The sequence below is a fragment of the Macaca thibetana genome, chromosome 9 (assembly GCF_024542745.1).
Source record: "Macaca thibetana thibetana isolate TM-01 chromosome 9, ASM2454274v1, whole genome shotgun sequence".
Lineage (NCBI taxonomy): Eukaryota > Metazoa > Chordata > Mammalia > Primates > Cercopithecidae > Macaca > Macaca thibetana.
In genome coordinates this window covers 56,542,158-56,559,052 of record NC_065586.1, presented here as the reverse complement: position 1 = coordinate 56,559,052, position 16,895 = coordinate 56,542,158, and the positions used below count along the sequence as shown (strand labels likewise).

At 44.2% G+C, this 16,895-nt stretch overlaps 1 protein-coding gene across 22 annotated transcripts in view; it reads right to left on the bottom strand.

The window, feature by feature from the left end:
* Positions 1 to 16,895, bottom strand: part of KCNMA1 (potassium calcium-activated channel subfamily M alpha 1) — a 762,662-nt gene that overhangs the window by 66,378 nt on the left and 679,389 nt on the right. For all 22 annotated transcript variants that reach the window (XM_050803364.1, XM_050803365.1, XM_050803369.1 and 19 more), the window contains 2 exons: positions 12,707 to 12,931; positions 8,334 to 8,526 (listed from right to left, as the gene is read on the bottom strand). In XM_050803364.1, coding sequence (XP_050659321.1) covers positions 8,334 to 8,526; positions 12,707 to 12,931 — 418 coding nt within the window. The remainder of the gene's footprint in view (positions 1 to 8,333; positions 8,527 to 12,706; positions 12,932 to 16,895) is intronic.

Genomic DNA, 16,895 nt, shown 5'->3' with positions numbered 1-16,895 from the left:
CTTTATTGTTTAGTAAGCTCTTTTAATGAAATGTACTACTCTTATTATAGAGGACTCAAAATAAGATCTAAATCACAAACCAATAAAAGAAAATTATTGGGCTGGGTATCTAAAGTTACTACCTAGAGGCTACTCCAGTGTGGTATTTATAAATCTCTAAACAGTTAAGTATAATTGTCTTTCTGGTTTTTGGGACGGAAGCCAACAGCCGTTTCAGTTACAACGGAAGAAAAATATTTTAGCGCTGAGCTTTGTTCGTTCAGTGGGTATAAAGAGAAATGGATTCTCCCCCACCGCCATTTCAGAATTGAGAGAGAATATTGTGGTAATGAAATGTTATATGGGAGCAGCTGAAAAAATGCTTCTCTGATTTCAAGGAGGGGGAATGTGTGTGAGGATACATGTATAGGTGTGTCTGCAAGAAACAGCGAGCAGCCTGGGGGTCAGGAAAGCCAAGCTTGTAGAAGTGGGAGAAGGCAGAGCCCTGGGAAAAAGGCAGGTGTGGAAGGGTGGTGTGGAAGTTGAAGATGGGGTGGTCTGTCCAATTAATGGAAAAGCCAGATGTGCAGCTGCTCACCCCAATGCCGTCTGCTCCTCATCTTTAAACACAAAGACAGTGCCGTTCAGGAAGGACATGAACGCTTCCACTAAAAGACTCATGACCCCAATCCTGACAAACACCATAGCTCTCCCTCTGGAGTTACAATGCAGATCATATAAAACACAGATCCCTGTGTAATAAAAATCAGGAACATGCTGGATATCCTTAGTTATAAAGGACCACAGAACTCATCTCTCTACCAATCTCCCTCCCATCACAAAGAGCATGTCAGTAACTCTCCTTTGGCAAAGAGACAGGGATAGGAGACCCGCTGCATTGCAGGCTGTCCATGCTATTCTGGAAATATCTTCCTTAAAATCCTGTTCTCCTTAATTATTAACCATTGGCCTTGGTTTTTGTCCAATGGAGCAGAAGATTAAATGGCCCTTTAAGTCTGCTGGCCTTGTTCTCTTAACCACTTGGCAAGTGACATGTTGTCCAGGCACTGCCCCATTCTGGCTGTCCTCTTCACAACATTTTTTTTGTTTGTTTGTCAGATTTCTTCTTCAAATCTTCATAGCTCTTGACACATTCCCTCCTATCCCAACAAAGATGAAACAATCACTGCTCAAAAGAAATGATGCTTTTATCACCAAGGTTTATCTAGCCTGTCTTTACTGATCATTTGAAAATTAACATGCAGAGGTCCTCAATGCATTCTATTCTGTGGATTTGATCCCAGAGTTCCACTTTAGGAAGGCCCATTTAGTTCTGCTTTTTGTCATCCAGTAATTTAGAGATCCTAATCCACATTGTCTCACACAAAGATAAAAGAGAAATCACATTTTCTTCTTTGGAACAGTAAAAGACATCTCAGACTTTAGGATAGGAAAGGTGTACCCTATGCCCCCAATTAATGCTATCGCTCCAAGAACTGCTGCCATACTTCCAAAGAAAAATGTCATTCCCTACTTGAGGCTCTTAACTTTTGTTGAAATGCAGAGAAAGGAGAGTGTCTGCTTATATGCGGATGTTCATTTAGTGTAACTATAGCTTCAGGTCAGTGAGGGTGGGAGGAAAGCTGTGTGTGTGTGTGTGTGTGTGTGTGTGTGTGTGTCTATAAAGAGACACAGAATATGGAAAAAAGGCAAGAGGAACTAGGCAGTGGACATACGTCTTGGCTTTGAGATCATGGCTCCTCCCTCCCCTGGGACGTTCGGGACAGGCTCAGCTTTTGGTTCTCTGGCTTCTACCAAAGGTTCCCTCTACCCTCTCTTTCTAAGATGGTCCTTATCTTCGGTCCTGCAATTCTCTTGCCTCTCTCCCTCTCCCTGAGGCTTTCCTTTGCTCCTAGAGCATGAGCAATGGGTCAGATCACTAGAAGCAACTTTTTCCTGGATTAAGGACTTCATTTCCACCCTTCAGCTTTTCATGCCCATCTGGACTTTCCACTAAGTCCTCGTGGAAATAAACCATGACTAAAACCCAATCCTCCCAATACTGCTTTCTACTGCAGCCTGTCCCTCCACTCTTCCATCCTCTGACCCCCAGAAGGAAGTACACATCCATGCAGACTGATATGTATCTACAGTGACTCCTGCTAGAACCTCCCATTCTTTTTCCAGTCCAAGGTTTCAGGCTTCCATCTGGATAGCCACAGTTCATAACCAGAGTCCTTGCATCGTCTTCCTTTCCACTCCAAACAATGCTTCACAGGGCTGCCAGATCCGTCTCCCTAAAGCTCAGGTCCAATCCCATCACTCTCTTGCTTTGAAACCTTCTGTAACTCCCCAGTGCCTACTAAATTATTTACAGCTTCCTAACTCATAGACACATAAAAATTATTTACAGCTTCCTAACTCAAGAAAGAAAAGAAATTCTTTAATGCCCAACCCACATTTCAGCCTCATCTCTCCCTGCTGCCTTACATGTACCATTTTGGGGCCAAAAGGTACTTGTCCCTGTCCCTCTAACACATCCCCAGGGACCTCCGCCCTTACTTCCATTCTCTCTGTCTCAAGCCAGCTCGCTTTGCCCCCACCTGTTATCTTTTTCAAGCATGGAATTAATTACCCTCTTCCTATAAATCTTTAATGACTCCCCCAAATCCAAACCTTTAGCAAGACAAGTCTATACTTTAGGACTGCACCATCCAATGTGGTAGCCACTGGCTATGGGTCACTTTAAATTTTTATATTTGTTAAAATTAAATAAAAGGAAAAATTTAATTCCTAAACACATTTCAAGTGCTCCATAGCCACATGTATTCAAATCATCCACAGATGCCACCTTTTTTTTTTTTTTTTTTTTTTTTTTTTTTTTTTTTTTTTTTTTTTTTTTGAGACAGAGTCTTGCTCTGCCACCCAGGCTGGAGTGCAGTGGTGTAATCTCAGCTCACTGCAGCCTCCGCCTCTCAAACGATTCTCCTGCCTTAGCCTCCCGAGTAGCTGGGACTACAGGGGTGTGCCACCAGGCCTGGCTAATTTTTTGTATTTTTAGTAGAGACGGGGTTTCACTGTGTTAGCTAGGATGGTCTCGATCTCCTGACCTTGTGATCCACCTGCCTTGGCCTCCCAGAGCACTGGGATTACAGACGTTAGCCACCATGCCTGGCTGATGCCACCTCTTCTTGAAAGCCTTCTCAATTCCTCAAAATACATAAACCAAGGATCCCTTTGTGTTCCGCTGTTTCTAGCCTCGTCCTTGTCTCCTTGCACTGTCATTGTTTATGGGGATACCCCCTCCACTCACCTGAGTCCTGCAAGCATAGTGAGTGGCTGAATCCAAGCAACCTTTGGTCACCTTTGTGTTCTGGGCCTTTAGAGTGCCTGATGCATGGAGAACAGCCATTTATTCCTTTTTGTTTTCCTTAGGAGTTACCCTTCCTGGAAGGGTAAGCAGGAAGAAACTACAAGATCCTCATTTCAAAACACTATGAAAGCAGAATGGGAAACGCCATGGCATGCTCCCTCTTTTCAGGTATGAACTGAAGCAGCTCAGAGAGCAGACCCTGCCTCCCTCTGCTCACCCTTTCTTCCAAGATCAGACTCAGTTCTCATCTTTTCGAACCGCAGGGAAACAGTCTGGCAAGAGCCACTGTTGTACCAGCTGATTTAAATTGAAATGTTTTCCCTGGATAAATGTGTGCTAAATAATACACCAGCTCTCCAGCCAAAGGGAAGTGACAGGCACTCTGTAAATAAAGGCACTTAGTTGCTGGTAAAGAGCTGTAAAGTGGTTCTGAGCTGATGTTTGCTGACCAGCAAGAAGAGCTTCATCTGCTTTATATAATTGTCACTGCAGTTTTGCCTGCTGTATATTAAAACTGCATCTCATAGACCCGACTGTCACATTGGATATACCATCTGGCTTGGGGTATGCCACCTTTTTCTGTAATTGTTTTTGACAAGCCATCACATCTTGGGTCTTTTCAGAAAGTGTCTGGTCCAGAATCCCTAGGCTGGGTCAGTTCTGACACCATGTGGGCTAGAAAAGTGACATCAAAAGGGAACATGAAAAGAGAACAGAAGAGAAAAGAGAGGCTTTGTTAGTCTAGGAGCCCTAATAACATGCAGTGGCAGTTGTCCAATGAAGGTTCTACTTTCTCAATGTGAAGGCACATTTTTCATGCTAAATTATATCATGTTAGGAAAGCTTTCCATAAGGTTGCATGCATATTCTGGCCCCAGAGCAAGGCATTTGTTCGGAGTCCACATCTCTACCCAGTGAGGTTCTAGAGACATGGAAACAGTTCACCAGACAAAGCAGAGCACGAGGTTCCATAAAGGACCACAGAATACATAAGAATGAAAGCAAGGGTGTCAGTGGCCAGAAATCTATGCAGTTATCACTCAGAGGAAGTTAGATTTGTTTCCCAAAATGGTAAGAGTAACAAGAAATCCCCAGTACTTTGGGAGACCAAGGTGGGTGGATCACCTGAGGTCGGGAGTTTGAGACCAGCCTGGCCAACATAGTGAGACTCTGTCTCTACTAAAAATACAAAAATTAGTCAGGTGTGGCAGTACACACCTGTAATCCCAGCTACTTGTGAGGCTGAGGCAGGAGAGTCACTTGAACCCAGGAGGTGGAGGTTGCAGTGAGCTGAAATCATACCACTGCCCTCCAGCCTGGGCAACAGAGAGAGACTCTACCTCAAAAAAGAAACAAACGAAAAAAAAAAAAAAAAAAAAAAAAAAAAAAAAAAAAACAGAAGAAGAAAAGAAAAAGAAAGAAAAGACAAAAAAAAAAAAAAAAAAAAAGGAGAGTAACATGAAATCCTTTTCATTCCCCATAATTCCTATTCCCTTGGAGCTTGATCATGCCAAACACCCAGATGAAGGATGGCAAAAGTATCTTAGGCCAGTGGGCACTGCAGTTAGTCAAAAGGGTCTCAGATATAGAGAGGCAGGGAAAGTCCGCTCACAGGCTGACAGGAGCCCAAGGAGTGGGGTGCTGGGTCTGCAGCCAGAAGTGAGCACTGGAGAAGGAGCGATTTCTCTGTGTTGATGGCTCCCACTGGACCACTGCCTTTACAAGGTTAGAGTGTCACCAGAGAACAATATTCAAAAACAAGAGAGGAGCAGACAGACAAGAAAACAATGGGACATAAAGCCTTGGTGGGCCTAGAGCTTTGACACTCTCTCTTAGGGAGAGAACAGACTGCTGGCTAGTGAGAGACAAATGCTCCTCTCCACTGCTGACCAGGGGTCTACAAGAATCACTGCTGAGCATAGAGACACATCCTCTGCCGCCTTCTGTCACGTGTGCGGTCTTAGTCCATTTGGGCCACTGTAACAAACACCATAACCTGGGTGACTGATAGACAACAGACATTTATTTCCCACAATTCTGGAGAACGGAAAGTTCAAGGTCAAGGCGCTGGCACATTCAGTCTCTGGTGAGGACTTTCTTGCAGTGTCCTCACATGACAGAAGGGGCACGGGGTCTTTCTCAGGCTTATTTTACTTTATTTATTTATTTGTTTGTTTATTTTATTTTATTTTGTTTTAGACAGAGTCTTGCTCTGTCGCCCAGGCTGGAATGCAGTAGCGCCATCTCGGCTCACTGTAACCTCCACCTCCTGGGTTCAAGCGATTCTCCTGCCTCAGCCTCCTGAGTAGCTGGGATTACAGGTGCCCGCCACCACAGCCGGGTAATTTTTTTGTGTTTTTAGTAGAGATGGGGTTTTGCCATGTTGGCCAGGTGGTCTCAAACTCCTAACCTCAGGTGATCCGCCCGCCTCAGCCTCCCAAGGCGTGAGCCACCGTGCCCAGCCTCAGGCTTCTTTTATAAGGACACCAGCCCCATTCATGAGGGCTCCACCTCACGACCTAAACACCTCCCAAAGGCCTCACCACCTAATATATCACCTTGAGGGTTAGGATTTCACTGTATGTATTTGGCAGGGAGTAGGTAGAGGGGACAAAAACATTCAGACCATAACTGTGTGCATGTGTGTATACAAAAGAAAGAGTGCCCTTCTTTTTTCCTTTGGAGGAAAAATAAGCTCCCTTTCTCTTTCCTCCGTATCTCCTGTCAAAACCTATTTTTCTTGCTTATCCTGTCCTAAAAAAGAATAAAGAAGGCTTTTGGGCACCGGGGAGTGGAAAAATTGTTACCAGTTTGGCCTTTATATAGGATCTAAGAGGCTGGGATAAAGTTTAGGAGAACTGGAAGGAACATCTATATCAGATGTGTATTTAACTAAATTATACTCTGAGATTCTAATCTACGGCCCTGGAAAATCATGATGATTGAGTTTGGAAGAAACAGTCATGTTGGGGAAAGGGAGTGTTTTCCTGCCCCCTCCTGCTGGCTTCTGTCTCTACTTAAAGGGAGAATCACAGCTTCCACTTTTTTCCACTCCCCTTGATGGTTCACTCCTCCCCAGGAGAGGAGGATCATCTACCAAGGGTTGGTCACGTCCTGTTCATGTGAAGGTTTACCGTGCTTTAAAGGGGTACATTTGAGTTGCCCGGGGATCTTGTTGGAATACAGACTCTGACCCGGCAGGTCTGGGATGTGCCATGAGATTCTGTAACTCTAACAGGCTCCCCCAACAGACACCCATACTGTGGCAGGGCAGAGAGGACACATATTGAAGGTCAAGGGCTTAAAGGCAGGAACCAAATGCCAGCTTGCCTCTTTCGCCTTCCAGAACGTTAGCTTGCTGTCTTCTCACATCCTCTCTTGCCTGTGCTACCTAGGCAGGCCGCACAGGAGGCAGGCTCTGACTCTTCAGGATGCAGCTGGGAGTAAGCTCAGAGCCTCTCCTAGGCCTTCACACGTTGTGCTGTCCTGCGGGCACAGCTGAGCAGGTGGATACCAATATTTAGATTTGGGTGTGGCAGGGAGGATGGTTGTGTGGAGAGGTCAAAAATTAGGCTTCAGGCTGTATCAAGGTGATATCAGAAGGACAGAAGTCATTTCACATGCAACACCAAAGGGGAAGGTTCTCTTAAGCTTGACCAGAAGCTGCTGTGAATCTCAAGATCCTCAGGGAAGCCCCAGCCCCTCTCTCAGTCCCTAGCAGTGAAGACACTGGCTCCTAGAAAGCTCATCTGAGAGATGATTTGAACCCGGGTCGGCCAGGGTCTGGCTGCCGTTGCCTCCAAAGAATCAAAGCCTATCTTTCTCCTCCACTTTCCAAATCTCACCCCAGTGCCCATCTCCACCAGTTGACTCTAGCCCAAAGCCATGCAGGGAAGAGGATTCTAGGAACTATTGTTCCTGGCTTTTCTGCAATGCTAAGCAAATGTTAGAAGGCAGTGGTGGTGATGTCAAGTTGACAAAAGATAATGTAGCTCACAGATCCAGGATGCATGATTCAGCTGAGTTTCTAGAAAGCCTAGCATGACGGGAAGGAGGTCAGACGCTTGCCCAGCTATCAATGAGATGATGCTTCATATCCCAGTAGCCATAGCTCTCATGGGCTGTGCTCCTACAGCCTTCCATCCTGGGCTGATGGGATTCAGGTCCCCATCAGGCAGCCAATGCCACTGTCTCGTAGCTCGTCTGTAACAATGATCCTCCAATTCATGGCAAGCCTACACGGAGGTGTCACTCAAAGGAAAATGCTTTGCATCCTATCCTGCCAGATCCTGATTACGGAAGTCATTTGTTATGAAGGTTTTGCTGTGTTGCCTTTCTGAGACCCCTAGACATCTTTACTTGTAACCACCTGCCCAGGGTCCCAAAGCAAATGACAGAAAAGACTAGGGGCAGAGTAGGAAGGCAGACGTGTGTCACTTAAGGCTGCTTTGCCTCCGATAGGAAAATGTGTGGTCTGACAAGTGTCACCACTTGCTAAATGACTTTTAGTGTCCATAGAGTTGCTGCTCTCCAAAGATTACCATCCCTCGGTCAGCGGAGTCCTAGAGGCAGTTCTAACAATAGCAAAGTTTCCCTCCCATCCCAGCCCAATGGCAAAAACATATATTGGAAGGAAACAGTCAGAATTGTGCAGCCAGCATCTTTTCAGTGATCTGACATTTAGATGATGACACTGGTCATGAAGCCACTCTTTGGGAAAGCTGAGGGGGTGGCCATTTAAAGGCTTGTTTATCCTCTGGAAAGGCAACCTAGTCTGTGTGGGGGTGACCAGGTCTCAAGCCTGCACGGGAATGGAAAGAAGAGGCAGCAGATGCCCCTTTGAAAGCCATCATAGCGACCGCAGGTTTCACTGCCAGGCAGGCTGATGTGAGCCTCTTTGAATTACTGAGTGAAGGATATCCCTCTTGCCAGCCCCTGTCCCCCGTAGGCACAGCAAAGAAGTATTACAGGCTGTCCTTACCTTGGGAATTAGCCTGCAAGACCCCGATGCTGTCATCAAACTGCATAGATTTGATGTTGAGTGACGCCAAGATGCATTCCTTGTCCTGCAGCGAAGTATCATCAATATTATTCTGATTGGCTGACAGGATAACGCACATGTCACAGAGGTTGATGTTGACAGCCCTTAAATCAGCCCGACTTAATGGTGTACCCTTTGGCATAGAGGAAAGGAAAAAAAAAAAACAGAGGTGGGGAAGAGAGAGAGAGAGAGAGAAAGGAGCAAAAGTGAGAGGAGAGGAAAAGAGGAAAAAAATAAAAACAAATTAAAGATGGAGTCGGAGCTTTGGGAAATTATTTAACAAGTATCTTTTTTATGCCTTGACATTAAGCTGGCCTAACTACATTCAAGGGAATAGGAGCTGTGTGCTAATCTAAAGGGTAGCCGGTGCTGATGGCAGCATTTTAAGCTTGCTCTCAATACTCAATCAAGCTATTACAACAAACGCGGGAGAGGAATAATGCCAGGGTTCTACATCTTCTTCCTGCCTGGAAATTGTCTTGATTTAAGTAACTGTCCTGTGGCAACCTCTGGCTTTCAGAACGTAACGAGGGGGTGGGTTTCAAGTGCCTGTTTATTTAATAGCAGGTCACTTCCGTCTCAGGCAAAAGACAGCAGTTTCAACGCAGCCAAGGGGAAATGGCCAGTGAGCATGGAGTGATGAGGTGGGCCTGGACATGTGGCTCAATGTGGAGGCTATGGATGGAGTGGAATTAATGTGTGTAATGCAAAAGAGATATGGAAAGGAGTTAAGCTTCAGGTCATATAATTTTATTGCATATTTTCAGCAAGAAAAAGTACACAAGGAAATGGCCTAATTGTCCAACAACATAGGAATGGTGAAATATACTTTTGGACATGCACACAATGAAAATGTATGCAGGAGGTAAAGAGGCAGAGCTGGCTGCCCATGCAGGCATCAGTTTAGAAGCCTCTCTAAGATAGAGGGGGAAGTGAAAAAAAAGTTCTAGAGCAGTTAAAAAAGTATAGTTTCATTTATGTAAAAAAATCCCACAAAATAAAATTACATATATATAAATGTATGTAAATTTGGAAGGAAAGCACAGGAAAAATACCCATTACACTAATAACGGTAATTCCCTCTGGGAAGGGAAATAGGATTGGTGGGGGTGAGGGGAAAGTTTGCTTTTGACTTTATATATTTCTATATTGTTTGAATATTTTATAACAAGAATATATTTGTATATTACAAATATACAAATATATACTTATTAAAAAATAAATAAGCCAGTAAACAGATTTTTTAACATAAAAAATAACAACAAAAGACAGTGGAAAAATCCCGGATCCAGGAGGTAACAACAGAGTCCAGGAATGCAAGGGCAGGATAAAATAGAAGGGTTAGAGTTGAAGGACAGGGCCATGGCCTCCACATGCTCTGTGTCTTCAGGTGGAGCCACAGCAAAATCATCAGGCCACCCCATGTCATAGCTCCCCAGTGGAGATGCAGCATCATTTTGGGGCTCCCGTCTGGCCACCAGCTTCACTGGCCCTCTAGCCTGAATCTAGCTTCCTCTTTGCCTATGTGGTGACCTGAGTTACCTTCAACTCACCGATTGTGTAGACCAAGGGTTCGCCAACTACCACCTATCTGTGAATGTCCTCCTGTAATCTGCCTTTCTGGAGAACTGGCTTTGAGAAGAAGAGACTTGGCTGCAGAGATGGAGCCTATCTACCCTCTTTTATGAGTCAGTGGTAGTCATGATTCTATTCTCAGCCCCTAAAATATTGTGCAACTATGGAGGAAGGGGCATTTAGCACTGTGGGTGCTGCTGAGACACAACTAGTTCCAGGCTCTAGAGCAGCATCTTTTTGAGAGAAGGAGAATGCCCTCTTTTCCTGTGATCTCTTGGTACAAAACAAGTCTGATCGACTTCCTGAATCATTTTGCCAGTACATAAGCCTCAATTGCCTGCATCCATATTCTTTTAATTTTCACTTTGTAGGGAAGCCAGCCATAATTGTGATATAAGATGATCCCTGTGCAGTTGTACACACATGATTTCAAACCACAAGAAATACAAATGACATACACAGAAATCGCTTATGTTTCTCTGGGCTGGCCCTATAGGCAGGGTACTGTTTAACCAATAAACTCTGTGAAGACATAGGTGAAGGCCCATTTCGTGAAAATCTATTGTGCTTGAGTATGTTAAATTTTGGAGGGTTTGAAAAAGACCTGCAAAGATGACAGCTCATTCACATATATGAAGACAGATGAGTGAACATGTACAAGGGCGCACAGAGCCAGGTGCGGTGGCTCAGGCCTGTAATCCCAGCACTTTGGGAGGCCAAGGCGGGTGAATCACCTGAGGTCAGCAGTTTGTGACCATCCTGGCCAACATGGTGAAACCCTGTCTCTACTAAAAATACAAAAAATTAGCTGGGTATGGTGGTGTACGCCTGTAATCCCAGCTACTCAGGAGGCTGAGGCAGGAGAATCGCTTGAACTCAAGAGGTGGAGGTTGCAGTGAGCTGAGATCGTGCCAGTGCACTCTAGCCTGGGCAACAAGAGTGCAACTCCATCTCAAAATTAAAAAAAAAGAAAACAAAGTCACACAGGAGGAAACACACACAAACACACAACACACACACACAAATACCAAATATCACACATATAACCATCTCTCTACACACACAAACACACGCAGACTCATGTATCCTGGTAAAATAATAAACTCTTTACAAAGACACTTTTAGAGGTCAGGGGACTATGTGAAGGAGCACATGATAGAAAGATAACCATGGAATCATATAATCAAATTGACCATATTTCTGGAATTAGCGAAGTATATATATGCTTATGCTCTCCTCTGTGTATGACTGTTTGTCTATAGGTGATTATTTTCAATTGTCTGTGCTCACTAAGGCAGTGGGTTTTTGCCCCAGCATCCAAAAGATAACTGTCTGATCTTTTTCATACTCCTTTAAATATTTATTGAGTCCCTATTGTGCCAGCATTATGTAAAGACACATGGTGGCATCTAATGAGTAACGAGTACTACTTGTGGATAGATTCTTACGTGTTCTTTAATGAATTATATTACTTGGCTCTTTTTCCCCCCCATTTCTGAGGTTTTGGAAGCTGATAACAGAAATAATAGATTTTAGCTTTGTAAGTGGGACAAACCCAGACCTCTTGACATGTAGAGAGATCCATGTTCCTCAGTTTTTGCTTTTGTTTTTGTTTGAGGCAGGGTCTTGTTCTGTTGCCCAGGCTGGAGTAAAGTGGTGCTTTCATAGCCCCCTGCAGCCTCGACCTCCCAGGCTCAAGTGATCCTCCCAACTCAGTCTCAAGTAGCTGGAACTAAAAGCATGCACCACTACATTGAGCTAATTTTTTAAACTTTTTGTAGAGAAGAGGTCTCACCATGTTGCCCAGGCTGCTCATGAACTCCTGACTTAAGTGGTCCTCCCGCCTCAGCATTCCAAAGTGCAGGGATTACAGGGATTAGCCACTGCACCCGGCCCCTATTTCTTAGTTTTAGGGATGTGAACTTACATGAAAAACATTTGGAAGAGAGGTGAGATTTGCATGAATTTGTGATGTAGAGAATTACATCAAACACTGAAATGCATAATTCTCTACAATGTTTTGGGAGTTTGTGGACTATGCATTCACTATGATTAAGAAGTAGTTAATCACATGACTCCTAAATCCCATATCCTCACACTAAATTGTGGAGTCCCAGACTGTTTTTTCAGACCGAAGTCCTAATGTTTTGCGGTCAAGAGTATCATGCACACATTCACACACGGACACACACACACGCAAACACAACCATGAACACATTGCGGGACTTCTAAACGAACAGGGGTTAGGGGCTGAGCTGCAGAAGGAGTTGGCCTTCTGTACAGCAGAAATAAAGAACTCTGTTCTTTGCATTTATTTAGTTAAACACAGAAGGTGGCACAGATCAAGGTTTCTTCAAGCATTAAAAATGCCGTAAGTATAACGCTATAAATAGTTCTGTAAGCAAATCCTTACTATAAACATCATAATATAACAATGCTCTAGGTTTTGTATAGGCAGGAATGAGAGAGTGTTTAGACACTGATATGGTTAATATACTTGATACAAGCTAAACTTCATCCCTGATGACGGACTGAACTTGGCTGCAAATTCCTTTTAATAAGGTCTCCCAGGGTTTGGATTTTCCTTGACAGAGCATAGGGGAAGTGCTGAGTCCTCAGGCCCATAACCAGATGAAGAAGCACAGGCATGATCAAAGCTACAACTATTATATCCATCTGGGATTTTCTTTTGTGAATGAAAAGAAGAAAAGGCATCAATAATGTGACCTTGGACTTACAGGCAATATGGACACTTTGGGGAAGTTATGAAGCGTCTCCCATTCCCGCTTGAGGTACTCAATAGAGCCCACAAACACAATGTGCTTGAGCTCATGGTAATGAAAGTTGCTGGCACGGAGCGGCATCACCAGGTTCCGAAGGCCGATCAGGGCTGAGCTGACATCGCCAAAGATGCAGACCACGACATGGCCACTCAGGACGGTCATGGCGGCTTCACTTCGAGTCTGCAACAGGGAGAAGTGTGTAAGCGTCAGAGAGAAGACCGCGTAGGGCTGTTGTAAGGAGTGGAAAAATCATTTGTGCAAAGAATCAAGCAAATATTTGCTGAGAGCTTACTATGTGCTATTATGTTTATTTCATCAATGTTATATATGTGCCATACAAAGCTATAATTTGAGCATGTGTATACGTATTATATTTATGTAATAAATGTATCCAAATGTATACCCATGCACATTGCTGCCTTCTTTGACAAAAGATTTAAGAAAGAGATGCCATAAATACGTGTGAGAAGATCTTCATAATAATTTTCAGGAGGTAAAATAAAAAGGAAAAGGAATATTTATGCTATTTGGAAAGAGAAGTCTTCATTTCCATGAAACTATTGATTAAATGAGCTGCCTTTTCTGGCCTGCTTGCTGAGATGATGATAAAATGGTCAGATGCCTGCACTGGGCTCAGTTGGAGAAATTTGAGTTTGGAATTCTAGACTTATCAGTGAGATGTCCATGCATCAGCAGGTGGAATATGCTACCTAAAGCCAGGAGTAGAAAACTATGACCCACAGGCCAAATCTGGCCCACCACGTTCTTTTGTATGTTCAGTGAACTAAAAATGGTTTCTGTGCTTCAAAATGGTTGAAAAAAAATCAAAAGAAGACTATGTTATAATCTGTGAAAATTACATAAAGTTCAAATTCCCACCAAGTTGTACTGGAATGCAGCCATGCTCATACATTTAGGTATTGCCTATGGCTGCTTTTATGCTACAACAGCAGAGCTGATCAGTAGCAACAGAGATCTTATACCCTGAAAAACCTCAATTATTCATTACATGACTTATTACAGAAAAAGTTTGCTGACCCCTGTCCAATGCTGCCTTGGAGTTTCCAGGGACATTTCTGGAGGGGCCTGCTTTGCTTACATCATTCGGAGAAAAGATCTCCCCAAATAATCATTACAAGAGAGAGATTAGTAAGAGCAACAGAGCAGTGTCTTCCTCCAACTCCAAACCTCTATCTACAAAGCAGACAAATGAAAGAACACAGTCACTCTATTAGAGGAGAACCCCAACTTCCCAGGAAATACAACTGTTCAGTCACTGCTGGTCCTTTGATTCACTGAGCTAGTGAGGCCAGGAGGCTAGCTGTGAACCTTTGTCCAATGCCTCCCATCCCTGTCCACCCACTGCATGCCTGGCTGGCCCCATGTGGCTTACAATGCTTTGGGGGAGGCATATTAATGTCCACTGTACATATCAAACTCTGCTTGATTTAATCTCTAGAATTGACGGCTGCATTGATTGTATAAATGCCAATATTGCAATTCACGACAATGTCAGGGTTATTACAGTAACCCCCAAGGAGAGGAGGAAGCTAGCTTTCACTACCTGATCGTTAGAATAAAGCAGGGGCTGTCACCATTATTGGTTTCCCTCTGCAACAGTCCACGGAAACCGAAGACACAAGCTGTAAGAAATGCCTTAGAAACTGTGACCAAGGAAGACCCACTGGGGAGCTCACATCACATATCCCCACTTCCTGCAGAAGACCTGGAGTTAGTTATCTGGGCTGCATGGAAGCGCAAGTGCCTGGGTGCCAACAGCAGAGAGCCAACCAGTCTATAATGCACTGTTATGTGACGGGGCTCCTAATTATTTTTAATTGGCCAGGTCACCTGGGAGGCTAGCTCCCTTCAACAAGCCAGAGGAGTATCAACTGGGCCCAGGGTGGAAGTGAATTCTAGACTAGGGAGGTGGGGAAGGCACAGTTAGCCGAGCGGCCGAGGCACAGATGCTGACCCCAGGAACTTCGATCTGGGATCAAAACACCCATCGTCAGACTGGCCACAGCTACATCACCCAGAGAACCTTATGAATGTCCTAATTCTAGAGCTTCAGCCCTGGTGTGTCTGATTCTGCTGGGTTTGAGGCACACTAGAGAAACTGATCATTTGTTTCTCTATGTATCTGGAATTCCCATGCATCCTTCCAGGCCCAACCCAAGCACAACCTGTGTGTATCTGATGGGACTTGCCTGGCCACTTCAACACACCCTAGTCCTACATTTCAATAGCATTTTGTGCCTCTTACCACTTAGCTTTAAATACACTGTTTCATGGGTTACATTTTATAACTTCTCTCTAGTTAATCCAGGAAATTACAATTGGGACTATCTCTTATATCTTCGAATCCCCAAAGTAGTTAGTTTCCTGTACCCAGTGAGTACACAGCCTCAAAGCATCCTCATGTAGCTGGCCCTACCTGTCATTCTCATCTCCAGCCCAGTGTTACTTTAGAGAGGGTTTCTTGGATCATACTTTCCAAACAGCACCTCCCAGTCTCTTTCTAGCCTACAATGCTGCTTTACTTTTTTCAAAGCATCCTATAAATATCTGAAATGTTGTGATGTACTCATTTGTCTACCTAGAGATAACGCCTTTTCTCCCGGCCCCGCTCTGCTAGAATATAAGCTCTGTGAGAGCAGTCGTTGTCAGGGATTGCATCTCCAGTAACTAGAACAGTGTGTGGCACATAGTAGGCCTCCTGGAGATGTTTTGTTAAATGATGTTATTTTTCATAGAAGTAGTAACTCACCTCCTAAACGTTTTCATGCTGGCAGATGTTGATTGAATATCAGTTGGCATGCATACTACACCAATATCCAGGCAAGTCATTAAAACCTTAGGTCCCAGATAGGGCATCCAGCCTATGACCTGCCACAAGCGGTAACATCAGGCTAAGTTTAGGCCACCAGAGCAAAAGTGCCATGAATACATCAGAATGTACATACATGGCCAGGTGTGGTGGCTCATGCCTGTAATCCCAGCACTTTGGGAGGCCAAGGCTGGCGATCATGAGGTCAAGAGATCGAGACCATCCTGGCCAACATGGTGAAACCCTGTCTCTACTAAAAATATAAAAAAATTAGCTGGGTGTGGTGGCGTGCACCTGTAGTCCCAGCTACTCAGGAGGCTGTGGCAGGAGGATCACTTGAACCCGAGAGGCAGAGGTTGCAGTGAGCCAAGATGGCTCTGCACTCCAGCCTGGCAACAGAGCGAGACTCTGTCTCAAGAAAAACAAAACAAAACAAAAAGAATGTACATACGTGAAGCAGCTTTGCAAGTAGAACCATTTGCACTCCTGGTCAGTTGGACAATGGCTGTTTGCTAAGAATTCAGACTTTCTGTGCTCTTGCCTGCAACTTTTCCACCTCTGAGACAGCCTCCAGCTTGATACTGTATTGGCTGTTAATGCTGATTTATAATTAAGTTGAGAACACACATACACATAGATAAAGCACAGGGGAAAGTCCAGTGTGTTAGCATACACAGCCATTCTGAGGACCCAGAAGAGTCCTTGTTTAGGAAGGGTGGTCCCGACATCAGAAATGATAGGATTTTCCTGGCTGACGGAAAGGAACAGACCAATCCCAATCTGGGGATTAGAGGCCCAAGGGAGAAAGAACCCTTCCATCTGACTTTCCTGATTATTAATCCATTTTTCATGGATTAGCAAGACAATAAACTGTAGGAAAACCAATGTAGGCATTAAGACCCAAAGCTGCTAATAGAACAAGGGCAAAGAATAGAATGGATTGTTATCTACGCTGACATTCCTGGGAGAGACTGGGTGAGCCCACTGCTGCTATGAAGATGTTCACAAGCCTTACACGAAATAGGGCTCTGAGCCCCAGCCTCCCCAAGGGGACTATAGTTCATTATTGTCATCATTATGTCATGCATCATCATGCATTTGCCTGTCTATGACATGCACTAAGAAAGCTCGCAGATGTGCAAGGCTATTATCTATAAGAATACAAAACATTGCTATAAACCAATAACAATACAGGCAGCATTCAGCTTTCCTCACAACATTTAATAATAGTAAGAATAAGAGGTAACTTTATTGAGTCATATGTTGGATTTTAATCTTCACTACAGCCCTATGAGTTAGGGTCACTCTCATCTC